The sequence below is a fragment of the Molothrus aeneus genome, chromosome Z (assembly GCF_037042795.1).
Source record: "Molothrus aeneus isolate 106 chromosome Z, BPBGC_Maene_1.0, whole genome shotgun sequence".
Taxonomy (NCBI): Eukaryota; Metazoa; Chordata; class Aves; order Passeriformes; family Icteridae; genus Molothrus; species Molothrus aeneus.
In genome coordinates, this window is record NC_089680.1 from 12,086,254 (window position 1) to 12,102,355 (window position 16,102).

At 37.1% G+C, this 16,102-nt stretch overlaps 1 protein-coding gene across 1 annotated transcript in view; it reads right to left on the reverse strand.

Annotated features, from left to right (window-relative positions):
* Window positions 1-92: 92 nt before the first annotated feature.
* Window positions 93-16,102, reverse strand: part of RICTOR (RPTOR independent companion of MTOR complex 2) — a 75,878-nt gene continuing 59,868 nt past the window's right edge. Inside the window, exons 31-38 of the mRNA XM_066568647.1 lie at window positions 14,606-15,632; window positions 10,956-11,133; window positions 9,557-9,641; window positions 8,079-8,312; window positions 6,832-6,984; window positions 6,015-6,138; window positions 4,994-5,132; window positions 93-4,829 (exon numbers count right to left, since the gene is read on the reverse strand). Of these exons, the coding sequence (XP_066424744.1) occupies window positions 4,755-4,829; window positions 4,994-5,132; window positions 6,015-6,138; window positions 6,832-6,984; window positions 8,079-8,312; window positions 9,557-9,641; window positions 10,956-11,133; window positions 14,606-15,632 (2,015 nt within the window). The 3' untranslated portion in view covers window positions 93-4,754. The remainder of the gene's footprint in view (window positions 4,830-4,993; window positions 5,133-6,014; window positions 6,139-6,831; window positions 6,985-8,078; window positions 8,313-9,556; window positions 9,642-10,955; window positions 11,134-14,605; window positions 15,633-16,102) is intronic.

Below are 16,102 nucleotides of genomic sequence, written 5' to 3' on the forward strand. Positions count from 1 at the left end.
ATTGTTCTAGTTAACTAGTAACTTGCAAATATGAATTAAATTCCAATCCCTTTCTAATGCTGAGAGGTACATAGGAGACCAGAACAACTATAAGAAGTTTAAGTACATTTTATTAACAATGCATCCCTTTGATAAGACTACGCTTCAGGAGGCCTTTAATGCTCATTGACATGAACTGTACACAGTATACAAAAAAAAAAGAAAAAAAGAAAAAAAGAAAAAAAAGAAAAATAAAAAGGAAAACACAAAAAAATCAAGATGGGCAATACCATTTTGTGACAAGCCTCTGTTTAAATTATACACAGCTCAATGCAATATTCTTACGTAAAATATATAAATACTTTTTCTTTCTATGTTACAGGTATACAATATAAATCAGATTTCAATGTCTGTTCAGTGACCTACAAACACTAGAACCTCCAAATATGTAGCAGCGTATTACTAAACAAAAAAATGACCACACAGGGAGAATACGTATTGAGATTTTTCTTGATCCTTTCTCTCAGATCAGAATGATTAATCTAGATAATGTCTTGTAATGCAGTTTTAGGGATGCTGACAGCCCAGGATTGGAACAATTTTTCAATTAGATTTACAAAGTGTAAATTTGAAGGAACTTTTTTCCCCTTTAGACATAGCATCTTATGCTGAAATACCCTATTCAGTGGCAAAATGAAGTTACATTTTTTTGGCATAAATAACATTTTGCAAATAAAATAGTGTATTTTAAAAAGCAACTCAAGCAAAAGGTGCAATTTCCGCATGCTGTGGCATTGCTGTCCATCTACGCTACAAAATTAACCCAAAGAAAATCCACATTTGTTAATGACTATAAATCTGTTTAAAACAAAACTACGCTGGGAACTATTGTGAGTTGAACAAAAACCAAGCAGATTGGAGACCTCCAGAAAAATAAAAACATGGTTTCCAGCATGTCCTCAAAAGTCTTTTGCAGTTGTAAAGATTTTGCTCTCACATATATTTTGTACACCTTTCATAAGGACACGGTAACAGAAGTGTGACTTAGAAAAAAAAAGTTGCTGGACCTGCATTCCTATGGCTCCACAGCGGCTCAGAGCAGGACTGGGGGGAGGTGAGCGGGACCTCAGAGCCTGGTGAGAATTCCTCTGCTGCGATTGCTGCCCCTGAGCTCATGCTTGCTTACAAGCTTTGCCAGCTTCCTGCTGCCAAACACCAAGTCCAAGGCACAGACTACAGAGCAGCAACTCACCCGATTTGGTTAGTGCATTTCTCCTGAATAGCTACCTTACTCTTCGGACACCTAGGAGAGGCACTTTGGTTTTGTTTTCAGTCTCACTGCAAACCAAAACTCCCTTTCCAGACCACTATGTGTGTTTCAAAGTGAAATCAAAAAGATATGATTCTCACAGGTGCCTTATAAATGTTTATAAGGGCAGCTTACCTCAGTGTGTTGAGCCACTGTGCCCAAAACTAGTGAATTGTTTAGGACTCCACTTGTGGAAAAACCACCACCACCCCACAAAGAGAGCACATTTAGGGCATGTTTGTCAGACGTCAGTCAAGCAAGAGCTGTCAGATGAGGAAAAGCAACTGTTTCAAGCACAACATGCCAGGGGCCCCACATACAAGTTGGGATCTTCAAAGCCTGATCATCTCCAGCTCCAAGTGGTGTCCACAACAGCTGGGAGTGTTCTGCATTTCTGAATTTCAGAGAGGTGAAAAGTTCTCCTTCCCCAAAAGGAGACACCGAGCCCCTCGGCTCGTCCTGCTTCCCTTGGTGGAGAGGACCGGGCCCTTGCGGAGGTGAGTCGGCTCTCTGCTCCTTGGAAAGGGCCCCCCTTTCCCCTGCCTGTCAGAGCAGACCCAGAGACATCAGGCAGCTGCTGCTAATTGAGACTGGTTCCACAAGCAGCCTCTCCCTCCTGAAGCAGCTCCCGCCTCTGAGCTGTGTGTGAGTTCCTGAGGAGTTTTCTTTGCCACAGCAACCAAAGTGCCTTTGTATACAGTGTAAGTGAATGCTACACACATTACCGTTTATTGAGCATTATCACCAATCACTCAGACTGGAAATATAAAAAGTGGGTGGTCTGTCAGCTTCCCTAGGAGAAGTGGAAGAGATTTTTTATTAGGGCTAATGTAAGCACAATCATTATTTACTACAGCTTTCTTTCAAAGTTTCTCATGATACAAATAAAACCCCAAAATAAGGACTTTGAAAGGGACATTAAAAAAAAGAGAACTATAAAGTTAGAAATTCACAGTTTATAACTAAGCCAATATAAATTTCCTTCAATAACAGTATCCCCTTCATCTGCCAATTAAAGTGAAACATCAATGTGAGCTTAATGTCAATGTGTAAATTAATTTTCTAGAAATGTATGTTATGTACAATACAGACTTAACATCCTTGATGCATACTTGCTGAAATCTATTGACACTCATACACTTTCAGAAGAGAAATCACGCTTTATAACTGAATTTGCAGCCATAATTTTTTATGTCAAGTTTCTGTTGTCATGGATCCCCACACAAGCGCGTTATTCAGAACATATGAGCATTTTGGGATGGAGATTCTTTTAAAAGTATATTTGCTTACCTTTCTATAATCAGAGGCCTTCCTATGATGCTTTCTACATTAAGTGCTATGGGTTAAACTTAAGAAATGAAGAGAGGTGGGTTTTTTAAATACAGGTGATAAAACTTGTTTATTTTGCCTTAACTGCAGAAAAATAACATGGAGTTGTTCGATGTAACCCCATTTAGTTATTAAAACAAATCTCTTCTACTCTAGCCTAACTGAGGTAGTGTTTGAAACTACTGTATAACATATGCTATCCCCATTTGTGGGAAAACTACATTATTTTCCTTTGGAGTTTATACCACTATTTGGTCTACTGTGATTGACATTTTGGTTTTACAGAAGCATTTATTTCTCATGACCAGAAGCCCAATAGTTACTGGTGTGGTGTGTTTTCTAAACATTTCAAACATGTCTTGACACACAGATGTAATATTTATGTCAATGACCATAGAAGAGTTCAATCAGTTTCTTTTTGCTCCTTTCAGTGGGAACTCATGAAAAGATAATCTTAGGAACTAAATTTGACTACGAGCAGCAACTTACAGTCTGCTTTACCAGAACCTGATGGTATGCAGTGCACATAAGAACTCAGTGAAGTGATAGCTGCAAAGCAGTGCTTATGTGACGTCATGAAATTTCCAATAAGAACAAATAAATTCTACATTTCACTAGGAATTGTGTGTTACTCTTCACAGGACTACTTATTGAAATCTCCAGTAGCATAGCTAGTAAGAACAGAGATATGAGCATCAGGATAAATTTCACTTAAGTATTAATCTGACAATTATAAAAAATGGTAGGAGTGAATGGATAAAAATACGTTCTACTTAGTACAGTCCAGCTGAATTATTCACCTATATCAAAATCAAAGGGTAATCCCCTCTATTACAGGCATTCTAACAAAGGTGGCCATGCTACTATACACATTTGCATATATTTATACTACCTTTATATAAAGGCTTCTGAGTCTTTAGATCCATGATAAAAGTGACAGGGATTCCTACAATTTTTTTTTTAGCTTGCACTTACTAGTTTAGAAACGGCACTAGTAACATGATAGAGGCAACTACTTCAATCATTACCAGTCACTGTATCATTTAACTTTTGCAACAAGTCTTAAATACCAGTACAAAATTATAAGTACAGCTGCTCCAAAATTTGTTACTTAAGGCTTTTCACTACAATTATTAGTACTATCTGATGCTTGATCACTAACCCATTGAAAATTCAAATAAACCTTTGTTTTTATAAAAAGCTGTTTCCGTGGAACTTGGAAAACACTCATACTTAAGTGTCCTCACAAAACCTGCAATGACTAAATGTCTTCAAGTTCAGTTTATACAATATTTGCTTATCTGATACAAATCATGCGTTTTAAAGGATTGTAGTTGAGTAAGACCCACATTTGTACTATATGAGCATGAATGTAGAAACTGCAAACACATGCATAGTATTCAGGGAAAACAATCTGATTTCAGCATTTTAAGGTTTAAATGACTTGTTTTGAAAATCAAATTGTAGTGAAAATCCTTAACTGGTTCAGACAAGATACATGTAGGTAAATGCAATGAAATCGGAGAGACTGCTAATAAAATGTCTTAAAACTATAGCAATATTAAAATAACTTAATGAAACCTCAGATTCAGAGGCATTTCTTTCTGTCTGAAGTTACAAATCCCCAAAGTAGTGTTATAAACAGTACAAAAATCAACAGAGAAGGGCTAACATTAATCCCCTGGTGCCCACAACCACAGCATGGCTCCCCATCGCTGGCAGTGGAATGCACCCCCATCTCTCTGATTCCTGGTGTCCAGGTTTAAAAAGCAAGGCATCGTTCTGCTTCTCTGGAACAGAATTGGAAGTCAATTAAAAACGTCTCTGCAAGTTGTCCTATTTCATCGTAGTTTATGGTAGAAAATGAAATGAAAACTTGTGGAGGTGTTCAGTGCTCGGCTCTTGCATATACTGGTAATTCCTATTATTAAAACTAAGGTAATGTCTAATAAATCCCCAAAGGGCTCAAATGACTGTGCCAGTAATTGGTTGAGGAAGAAAACGTTTTCAGTTCAGTCTTCAGGTACCAGTAGCTTCTGGAAGGTTTCGAAGATGATGTTCCAAACTTTTTATCCAGTCAGTGGGAGGTTGTCTGAGCATTTCATAGTCCATATGCAGAGCACTGCCTGAGCAGAGGTCAGGACTCAGCTGATGCATCAATTACAGGCTGTTGCGTCGGCGTTGCCAAAATAGCCTCTGCCTCCTCATGCATCTAAAAGGGAAGGATGGAGTATTAATGTTGCTAGAGATTTTACTCAGGAGGCATCACAAAATGGTTTCCTGTAGGATGTACCTATCTGAAAGCATCTTTTACTCAGGACATGGAATCTGCACCCAGCCAGCCATTTTGGTACATTCAGTGCACCCTCCACTCACCTGCAAGAACTGAACATCTTGAAAGAGCTCCTGGATGAACCTTCGGGATGGAAGTCGAAATGTACAGTGTGCTAGCAAGTAGGACACCTCAGAGTAAAGGCATATGTCATCAAATGCTTGGGGATACTTCTCCTTAATTCTGAACAAGAGAATAAACAAAATTTTGTAAGTCTTGAACAGATTTCCATTGTATTAAAAAGACCCCATCTTTTCAATAAGATGTCATCATTAATTCTTCAGTATAGGAATTATAAATCCCAGAACTGACACAGTAAGAACATCACAACAGACAGCATTACTTTGCACAAAACTGGAAGAAATTTAAGCTAATGAGATGAAACAGAATATATGGCTTTTAAGTTGTACAGAATTACTGTGATTGCCTAGGCTTAAAATAATAGACTTGGAAAGAGAAGAGTGTATCAAATAATTGGCATCCACATGTACAGGAGTTATGAAAATATGGAAAAAGATTAGTTTAATCTTTTAAATCTGTAAGCATTTTTAAAACTAAACCATACCCTTCTGCATTTTCTTTTAGCAGTTGTTGGTTTCCAATGTCTTAAAACTACAGCAATATTAAAATAATTAGCCCAAAAACCTACAGGTTATAACATTTAGTCCCTGGATTTATATTCCCATATTAGAATATTTTTTAAAAATAAATTATTTTCAGGAGTTGTACTCTTGCTTAAAGTAGAGCTGGGTTTCTCAAGAAATCACTTTTGGTTTGTTATTGTACTTATCTATTATTCAGCAAAAATAAAAAAGTATTTGTTTCTTTTATCTACATGCTACACTAGGTATGTAATTACTACAGTTGAACTACCGATTTTAAAAGGTTTGGTTAAGAGTAAATAATAAACACAGAGCAACAATGTAAAGATTAATTGTTTACCTTCTACATTACATTCAATCCTATCTGCCTGACAACTTTTGAGAAGTGAGGTTATTCACGGTCCCTGAGACCTTAAGAGAATACTTAAGTGTTGCTAAAGTATCTGTAATGCACTGAACTTACGTCAGGAGTCCAGTTTCATGGCCCTTAGTTCCTACTGAACTGCTCAAGTTGATAACTAAACGCAAGACCTCTTTCCGCAGAAGTATCCTGCACACTGGTGTGTCATCTGGGATTGACTTTACTCCTGGGAAAACAAATAAAACAGTGTGGATTTAAACAGAATTGTCTTTGGCTGAGCTAACCTTGCACAATAAGTCTGTTTACGCATTTCATACACACATGAACACACATACTTACATATGTATTCTGATCTATCAAAAATATTTCTACTGAAATTAGAACTTAGAACACCACTATTTTCAGGACTTTAAACAGTCAACCTTTTCAAAAATATTTCCACCATTTCAAAGAAAAACCTGCAAGTTAAAGTTACAGTGGTATTGTTATCACTAAAGCATGTTGCAAACTGGATGAGCTTCTATCAGATATGGGAGAATTCAAAAACCAGCTACTTCATAAGAAACCATCATAATTCAAAATATAATCCACAAATACATAATAAAGTATATCTTTACAGTAATTCAATAATTCTTAAACTTTTTTTTTAAATTAACATCTGTAGAAGAAAAGACAATTTGCTTGTAATGTCAGGTATTGAATAATCTGCAGAAATGCTGTATAGCAGAGGGAGAAGAGTTTAGAACTGTATTCTCCCACCTGGAGATGGATGATGTTTTTATTCAGAGTTTTCTGGTTTTGTCTAATAAAGAGCATTAATTTGTTGCAGTATACATAAGTGAAATATAAGTTTCTCACAATGCCTAAAATATATGTTATTAGTGATAATCTCTAATAATCATAAGGCTTTCAGACTTACCTAATACAAGCTCTGTACTCTTGGTGCTGCTGGCTGAACCATGGGATACTGCATCACTACAGCCTGAAATTCCAGAAAATTTGGAGGAATGCACATCTAAGTGATTGTGAATGGTCTGCCCACACCAGTCAGTATATGGAATGTCTGAAAAATCTGACATAAACAAGATGTACCTTTGTTATTCACACTTTTCCTCAAATCACATGCTTTCATTATTTTTCAACAATTGCAAACGTGCAAGATGCACTAAGTACTACGCATAAAATCAGCTCAGAACTAGATGGTGGATTTGGGACAAATATTATTCAAACTCTTCCAAAATTATCTTTTAAAAAAAAATCTTAAAATACATTAGTGGAGTCTTCTCCAGACACTGATGGAAGCCTAAGAAGCCATCACACATAGTACTGATATAGTTACTGATATACCCATGCTCCATTTTATGGAACACAATAGAGATGCTCTTGTATGTGCAGACTTTTTTTTGTTCACACAACTGTCACAGGTGTTTGCAGGAAGGGCTCTGGCAAGAGCCAGGCTCTGCTGCACCTGTAACTATAGGTGGGATTTTATCTGCCACCCCTTCTTACTACTAACTCAACCTCCAGCTTAGCTCTCTGAGCCATTCCTCACATTTGTGCATCACTCCCTTTGCCAACATTGCTACTAATAAATGTCTAACAGTACTGTAAAAACAGTGAGTGCTCCTACTAAAGCACCCACTACTGGATTATCTTTCCATCACAGGAATTGACAAAACTCATGTAACTGCAAGCTCTGCAGAGAAGGTTACAAAAAATAACTCCAACTCACATCTGAATCTCAAAGTATGAGAAAAGATGACTTAATCACAGAAATTACAGCTCAGCTTTAACAGACTCCACAGATTTCCTTCATTGTACTTTATGGCACAGACTTGATTTGATGTCAGACTTTTCATTAGTTGAACAGCAAGTGTCAGGTTTCAGAACACGCATTTTAAGTACTAAATAAGGTTTCAAATTTTTTATTTTGACATGCTATTAGAAATACTAAAGAAACCGGCAGACCGCTACTCCTACTAATACTGAAGAGTGGAAAGCTGGAAATTACCATGGCAATACCACTGGTTGTACAATGAGCTTATCAGAGAAATAATTTTAAGGTCAATAGTTGGTTAAACAAAAACCCTACCAGATTATTTAAAGATGAACAAAAGCCAGTATGTTCTCTCAGTTTTAACTCACTTCACCACAAGGAACACTAACCTGCACGATTATAGGAAGAGCTCACTTTGGTGTTAGGCTGATAACCCAGAATCTGAACACAGACACAGTAAAGACAGTTCTCATCTGTGTGCTCCTGGAGCCCTGTGTCCTCGGTACCTTCTAAGAACTGACAGGCATCTGAACGGCTGGTATTCATTATTTCTGTGAGACTGATCTGCTGGCGGAGCATCTGAAAAGGGCTTTTGACAACATCACTTGCACCTGATGGAAGACCTGTAAATAAGATTCAGTTATCAAAAAACTCCCACAAAACCAAGCAACCAGTGCTAACTCTTTCAATTAATTCCACTTTCGAGCCTTTTAAGGCTGGGGACAGAGTGCATGTGAAGACCTATAGAGCGTTTTTCTGGAGTGGTTAAGCTCCCAAGATTGTTAGCATTTGAGAAGAGACAAAGTTTTAGTTCCAACTTATTATATATAACAAAACATTGCAAAGGACAGAATTCAACCTCTAAATACACACACTGTAAGAAGGTAAGTGGTAAATCCTGACATGGTATCAACATTACTAATACCCACATAACACCAATACATTACCAATTTTCATGTGTCAAACCAGATTAATACAACGATATACCAGATGTTGAAATTACACATGCACCAACGCAAAAATAAACACAATTTAAAAAACTGTAACTTAGTGACCGTGACAGGAAGAAACTAGACTCAGCAATGCAGAAACAAGCAGAAGACACTTTAGTGACATGCTCTTCCCTGGGTGGAAAAAACAAACAAATACAGTTTTGAACAACAGTTACTTTACACTGAAACGTAGCAAACTACAGAGAGATTCTTCCAGCAAAATCAACTTTGTGTATAATATTAAAGGGGAAAAAAACCCCAAAAATGTAGGACAACAGCTATCCTAATAAACTATTAAAAAAAGTGTCAAGCCTTCTTTTTTTCAGTTGAAAAAACACATATCTAAGACCCTACATTATCTTCTCTAGAGATACATTCCAGAATAAGCCAGGCATTAGAACACTTGCAATTCTCTCATCCCATAATCTTCATTGATCAATTGACATGGACACATCACAGAAAGACAATTTACTTTCTGAAATACACATCTAATACCATAAATTCCTATAAATGATCTTGTAATCAAAGGGAAATAGTTCAATATGTGGGATTCATATTTTTCTAAGCTTAAATTTCGTTACTTCCTGTAATACAGCATCACTACCAGACACTGAGCAGCATTAGCTCATGTTATCAGAGATATGCAGGTTTTCCTTCATTTTTTTAGAGCAGGACCAAACTTTGAAGCAACACATTAGCTCAAACTAAATGAAACAGGAAATTAATGGACTACTATCCTGATTCCAGAGCACAGTCCTCAAAGTTTATTAGCTAAAATGATGTTTTCTGTAAAGAAAAATTAACAAATAAATCAACAATCCATCCAATATACCAATAAACAACAGAAAGCTACAGGAGAAGATTAAAACCAGTACCTCCTGCATCAGACGTAAAGACCCTAGATCCATGCTCATCAAATGGAGGTGTAGTTTTCTTCTGGAAATATGGGGTTTCCTTTACCTGGAATATCCAAGTGAAAATTAAAATTGAAAATAACAGAGGTGATAATCAAACACAAGAAAAAAAAAATTACATTTTATGAGGAAATTAAATCTTGCCTTTTTTTCACTTCAAGAAAAATGCATCATTAGAGGAAGAAATTAAGAATGAGCTCCTGAGTACTAAAGAAAAGCCAAATGAGAAAAATATACATCTGTGAATGAACATTATTGACAAAGGCTCATCAAGAGTCAGCAGATTTTAAATGGTGGTGACAGGCTGTAAGGAACCAGTGACCCAGAGTGGCTGTTCATAATCTGTCCATGATCATCCAACACCACTGGAGATCTTGAGAATGAAGTACAAAAGCAACCAGGACATCTAAAATGCTGCCTGTAGAATGTAGAGCTGAGGCATGTCTCAACTACAAAGAGAGCTGAGAGAGACAAAATGAGGTAACAAATATGCCACAATGACTTGAAGGAGAAAGAAAAACTAGTCATTTCACAAAGGAAAAACAGAAGCAGATACATGATTTAACATGATTTTGCCCTATGTTTAGCAATTTTGTGAGATTGGTAAGAAATTTATTTAGATTTGAAAGGCAAATATTAAGTAAGATAAAGATAAGGAAGACCACTTTTACCTTTGACATAGACCATGTCCTGATTTTGATGAATAAGTAACACAGTATTAAACCCTATGATGCATCAGTTTGTTAAATAGGAGTGTGTTTCTACCAAGTAGAAAGAAGAAGGAATTTTCTGAGACACTGAAAAGAATCTGCTCTAACCTAAATATATGTATTTTCGAAGTTAAGACAATATAATTTAATACTATAATGATATATATATAAAGAATCTATTATTTAAAACAGACCATGGTAGCAGGGAGTTAACTGTGTGATTATGAACCTAATTTATAGGTGGCTGATGAACATGTCAATTATTGGTTGGCTAAAGCAGAATTAACGAGTGTGCACAGACTATGCTAATTTTAGTAGAAGAGCCAGCTGTCAACTAAAAATCTTATGACAGCAAATTTGTCAGCAAAACCACTGTTTAACACTCCTCTGACAGCAAAACCACTGTTTAACATTCCTCTAACACTGTCTTTGCCATTATTTGCCTTAAAACAAACCAGCCTAGTGATCTTGTGTAAAAAAGTGAGAACAGTTAGAAAAGAAACTCTAACTCTCCAAAATGTATTTCTTTAAAATACCATATCCATTTTTCCTCATTTCTCTAGATTTAATCTATCCTGATGAAAAGGCAACAGCTGACTGCGTTTCAGTATGAAAATGCAAATGAACCAAATCAGTTAACATATACATACCTGAAATATTTCGTTGATATCCACTGGGAGAGCAAGGCCAATGTAATCATCAGAGCTACCGTAAGTAGCGTTAGAAACCATGGAGCGAACAGAGGAGGAACGCTGAAGTGTGTTTTGGTTAATAGGACTTAATAAATCTTCTTTATCTAACGAAGCATAACTTAAAGCTTTCATGAACCTGTAACATTGAAACAAATAGATCACATTTGCAGTTACTCTCTCATTCTGGCACATTAAAAGTAAAAAGGACTGCTGACACAAAGACCATCCTCATCCTCCCACTGCAGATCTCAGAGCTTGTTAGGACAAATTACAGCTATAGGCTCATTGCTTTTTCTGCCTCATATTGTCTTGCATGGTTTGGCCGTTCCTGGCAATTCCTTTCTAATTCTTGATACAGGAAGTCCTGCGCATCCGGCAAAACTATGTATTTTCTTCAACATTCTAGCTTTGAATATTTACAGCCCAGACACAGCCAGTAAAGATTTGGGTTTCTAAACTTCTAACTACCTAATTTTGAAATGTACCTATGCACTGAAGGTGTATTTCCTGGATATTCACAAACTCTGAGCTGAGCAGGCACATCCCTGCAAAGGCACACCTTGAGCCTACCAGTGATACACACAAGGAACATTTTTTTCCTCCCATACTCCAAAGGAGCCATCCAGTAGGGTCACCCAAGCACAGAGGAAGTATTTGCTCAACATGAATGCACAAAGAACAAACTTAAACCCACACAGTGAGTGGAGCTGACTTGACAAATAATTTGAAGAACAAAGAAAGAAACAGAATGGGAAAATCAGACAGGAGAGAAGAGGCTGGAGAACAAGACCTCAGTGGTGACCTGATGATGGAAATTTCACATCTGTCATTTTCTTTCTCATCAAACAGAAAAACCTAAAAATGTTTTCTGATAACCAATCTATGTAGATGGCCTATATGCCTTAAAGCTTCCTAATAGAGGCACACCTCAGGAACACTGAATTTTTATTGCAAATTATGATACACTGGAGGATAAAGTGAACACTGGATTTTTTGACTTTTTGCCTTGGAAAAAGTTTTCTATCTACTTTTTATTTGGGCAGTAAAGTGTCCTCTTATCCCTACGGATGGGATTTATACTGGGATGAAATTAAATTATCAAAGTTTGACCATGGAAGAAATTATTATGTAATGGAAATGCACAAAATACAGCTGAGAGGATATCAACAATTTTCTTGGCAATTCTGACCAATGCTAGTGACAGTAGCAGTGGACTCACAAAAGAAGTCAAGCCATACTTCATAAAAACAGGGAAAAGACCCCAGGTTGTGCCAAAGGAGGTTTAGATTGGATATTAAGAAAAAGTTCTTTAATGAAAGGGTTGTCAAGCACTGGAAAGTATGCCCAGGGAAGTAGTTGAGTCACCATCCCTGAAGACATTTAGAAAACGTTTGGATTTGGCACTTAAGGACATGGTTAAGTGGAGCACTTGAGCGTGCTCTGTTAATAGCTGGACTCAAGGGTCTTTCCCAACCTAAATAATTGTGTAATCGTGAAACCCAGAAAGTTGTCAACTGCATTAAATACTTAGTAATAAAACATTCTACAATTACTCTCAACATGAATTAAAGATAGACGTTTTAATCCCAAACATTTGTCCCTGCTTTTCCTAGAAAAACGAACAGATACAGCATTAGTAGTGATAAACAGCACCAAGTTGTCATGAAAGAATGTCTGCAGGGGATAGCTGAGAGCCACTATCAGGATCCAAAATATGTGTGTTAGTGTTTCTGGCTGGTATTTAAAGACTAAAGTGGGAAATTTATCCTCAGAAAATTTACGCAAAGAAAAAGGCTTTTTAACCTTCTGAAAAAAAGATCAACTAAAAACACTGCAAAAGTAAATCTATGACTGTTAGTTGCTAGTAACACATAAATCTGTCAATAAACCGTAAATAAAACTTTTCAGAAGACTGACAGAAAAATTGATTCGGAAGTTAAAAATGACAGATTTTTTTTTCTACTTTATTTTTAAAAAGCAGCTAAGGACAGTTTTAGCTGGACCAGTAAATATACTCTGAATTTATTCATAAATATAATCTGAAATTGTAAGGACCATAATTTTTCAGTGGGGACACACCATAACCACCAAGAAAAACACATGTACTAGTTTGACTGCAGTCCTTCCAATCAATTATATTAGCAACTAACACAATCTGAATCTCTCTTTGAGTATGCATGTCTGCAATTATTTAACCTTCTCAGAGATACAAGCACTCCAGACATTTCAGTTCAGTGTTAAGCAGGTCAGCTCAAATCCTTGACTCTATCCACTGACACAAGAGAACATGAACAGCTAAGCACCAGGAATAGTCAGTGTGACATTGTGTGCAGGATCAAAGTCCACTGCAGCAAGGCTGCTCTGCACATCAAGGGCATGCTGCAAGGAATGGTAAAACATTACTTACAGACATTACAGAACCTGTACTACCACTGAAATGACACCCACTTGTTCCTACACTAGCAGAGGACGCCAGTGACGTAGCTAGGAATGGCACTTCAATTTCCAGGATAGTGCAGTATAACTACTAAATCATCCTTAATCTAACCAACATACTCAGTCTAGCTCTAACTTATTTGAACAAAGGCATCTTTCATGGCATCTTTCCAGAATGATGCAAAAATACCAACACAGATGGATGTTTCTTTTAATCAGGACATACACACTCAACTGGGTATGAGGAGGGCAGCTCAAGGACTGAGCATTTGCTTTTTCCACAGTAAGCAGATGACTCATGTATTGGTAGCGTCTCCCCCTTCTCTCATTCGAGAAATGATAAGGCAAGAAAAGAGAAAAAAAGTGCCTTTTCCATCTCAACAGTAATGTGAAAATCCAATGCACTAGCTAAAAGATGATGTGAAGGAAAAATTTAGTACAAGAGCTTTTAAGGGAAGGTTTTTAAGCAGTGACTGTTGCAGCTGGGAACAGTGTCAATGTCAAGAGCTAGACATCTTATGTAACTATCTAATTAGTCTTCAGAACATCTAATATTGCTCAAAAATAAAGAGGTGACACTGCCATCTAAAAATAAATGCTATGAGTAAAATCTTTGATCTGCTGTAGCTAAGAAGCCAAACTGACATTCCTATCAGTGGTACCAGTATCTCATCACTGGCCTCAGTGCTGCAGTGAACACAAATATAGCATACTGGCAGGAGGCCCTGTCCTAAAACCTCCCCAAGTGACATCGAGAAAATTCTGAAATGTACCTCTGACTTCATGGGCAATTCAATGTGTTTGCAACTTAATAATATTAGCAACTTAATAATGTTAGCAACTTTAATAATGTTAGCACTGCAACTGCATTTTTTATATTATAGAAGTTAAAACAAGAAGAAAACATGATAAAAGGAAACTTTTTCCTTTGTCAGCAACCGCATTATAAAAGGTTAGCACAGATATGAAAGCTGGACTTCTCTGACAGCCCTTACAAAGTGGACAATTATCCTTCTGTTATTCACTTAATATATCAGTACTGCTTTCAGTGAAGTTATGAATCACCTTGCAACAACTGTCCCTTTAAGGTGCAGATTAAAAAAATATTAGGAAGACACTGAAGTTGTTCTTACAGCACTGAAGTAAGAAATGAGCACAGAACAATTTCTTACCGGCTTGGGGTTAGTCGAGAATCCAGGCTGCCAGACTTCATGGTGATAGTGTCAGTAAACAGCACATCCTTTGCTGGAGATGCCAGGGCTTCTGAGTGAGACAATGAGGGATGCATCCTCTGCTGCTGCAGGCGCTTTAGTGTAGCATAGCCAAACGCATCTCGAGAGCTCGTGTAGCTGAAGTTATAGTCAGCAAGACTTTTTATCGTAGCAAGAGAAGGAGCTTTAAGAGACTGGGCTCTTCTGGGAAGGGTATGAGAAGACCCCGGTGGAACCAGGGATACAGAGTTGGATTTTGAGAGAGGCAGGTGGTTAGACTGTGGTGTTGAACGGTGACTTGGTTTAACTGTCTTTGTGCTTATGACAGTACTCAAACTTCCACAGTCAGTATCTACATTTGTAGTGTCCACACCTACAGTCTCCCTTGAAGGGCTAGAGCTCATTGAACTTATACCACTTGTTGTGGTATCTGTATTAAAACTTAAGCTACGGCTCTTGAAATGTGTTTGTGTAGTACCATCTCCAATTAGCCTTTCTTTGCTTGTGTTTTCCCGATGAATTTCATTTCCAAGACCTTTTGGTAGCTTCAGATCATTTTCTCCGATACTCTGAGTACAATCAGTATCTTCCACGTGTTTGCTTCCAACAAAAGAAGTTTCTAATCGTAAAGTCTGGATTTTTGGAACTCTGAAAACAGGGTTCAATTCTTCCCCAGCAGGAAAGTCTATGCTACCACTAGGTTCTGTTACTGTACGATTTCGCCTAAGAAATTTACTGTCAGATGATGTCAGCTTTCCTCCTTTTGGATCACTGCTACTTCTATGTTTTTTATTAGGTAGAGTAAGAGAGTTTAGAATGCGATTTTTCACAAGTCTACTAGAAGAAAAAAAAGGAAAGGGACTACGGTCTTTGTCCTTTGAAGGTCCAGGTCTGTCATAAAATATTTGTTCTGCATCTTCAGTAATATCTAGGAAGAAAGTACTGGTGGAAGTACTACCAAAACGGTCATCCTCCATGATGAACATACCTGAAATCATACAAGACTTTGTCACAAAAATAGGCATTTCTTCCAAGTCTACAAACTATGTTGCAAAATAGGAAGCCATTCTATAGAAGCCCAAGTGAGAGTCTCTGCAATATATTGGAACGTTAATTCCTCTTTCTTTTTCTGCAGAACTTCATGCAAATTAGCTATTTGAGGAGTAACTGACCTGAAGATTTCCCTGCTTCAAAAGAAAAGCCACACTGTCTTATTTCAGTGCAAACATCCAGCTACTAGGATTACAACCTAAGAACTCCTTTAATGATACCTAAATATGGCATATTTCTTAATTTAAATTCCAAGTATCCATAGAAAAAATAAAATGCATTAGGTACTTGAAATACACAATAATTTAAATACAGCAAAATTCTGTGTGTGCGTGTGTATACCCAGAGAATATAAACACTTATTTCTTTGAGGGCAACCAAGTGTATCTTTGTACCTAAGCACTGGGG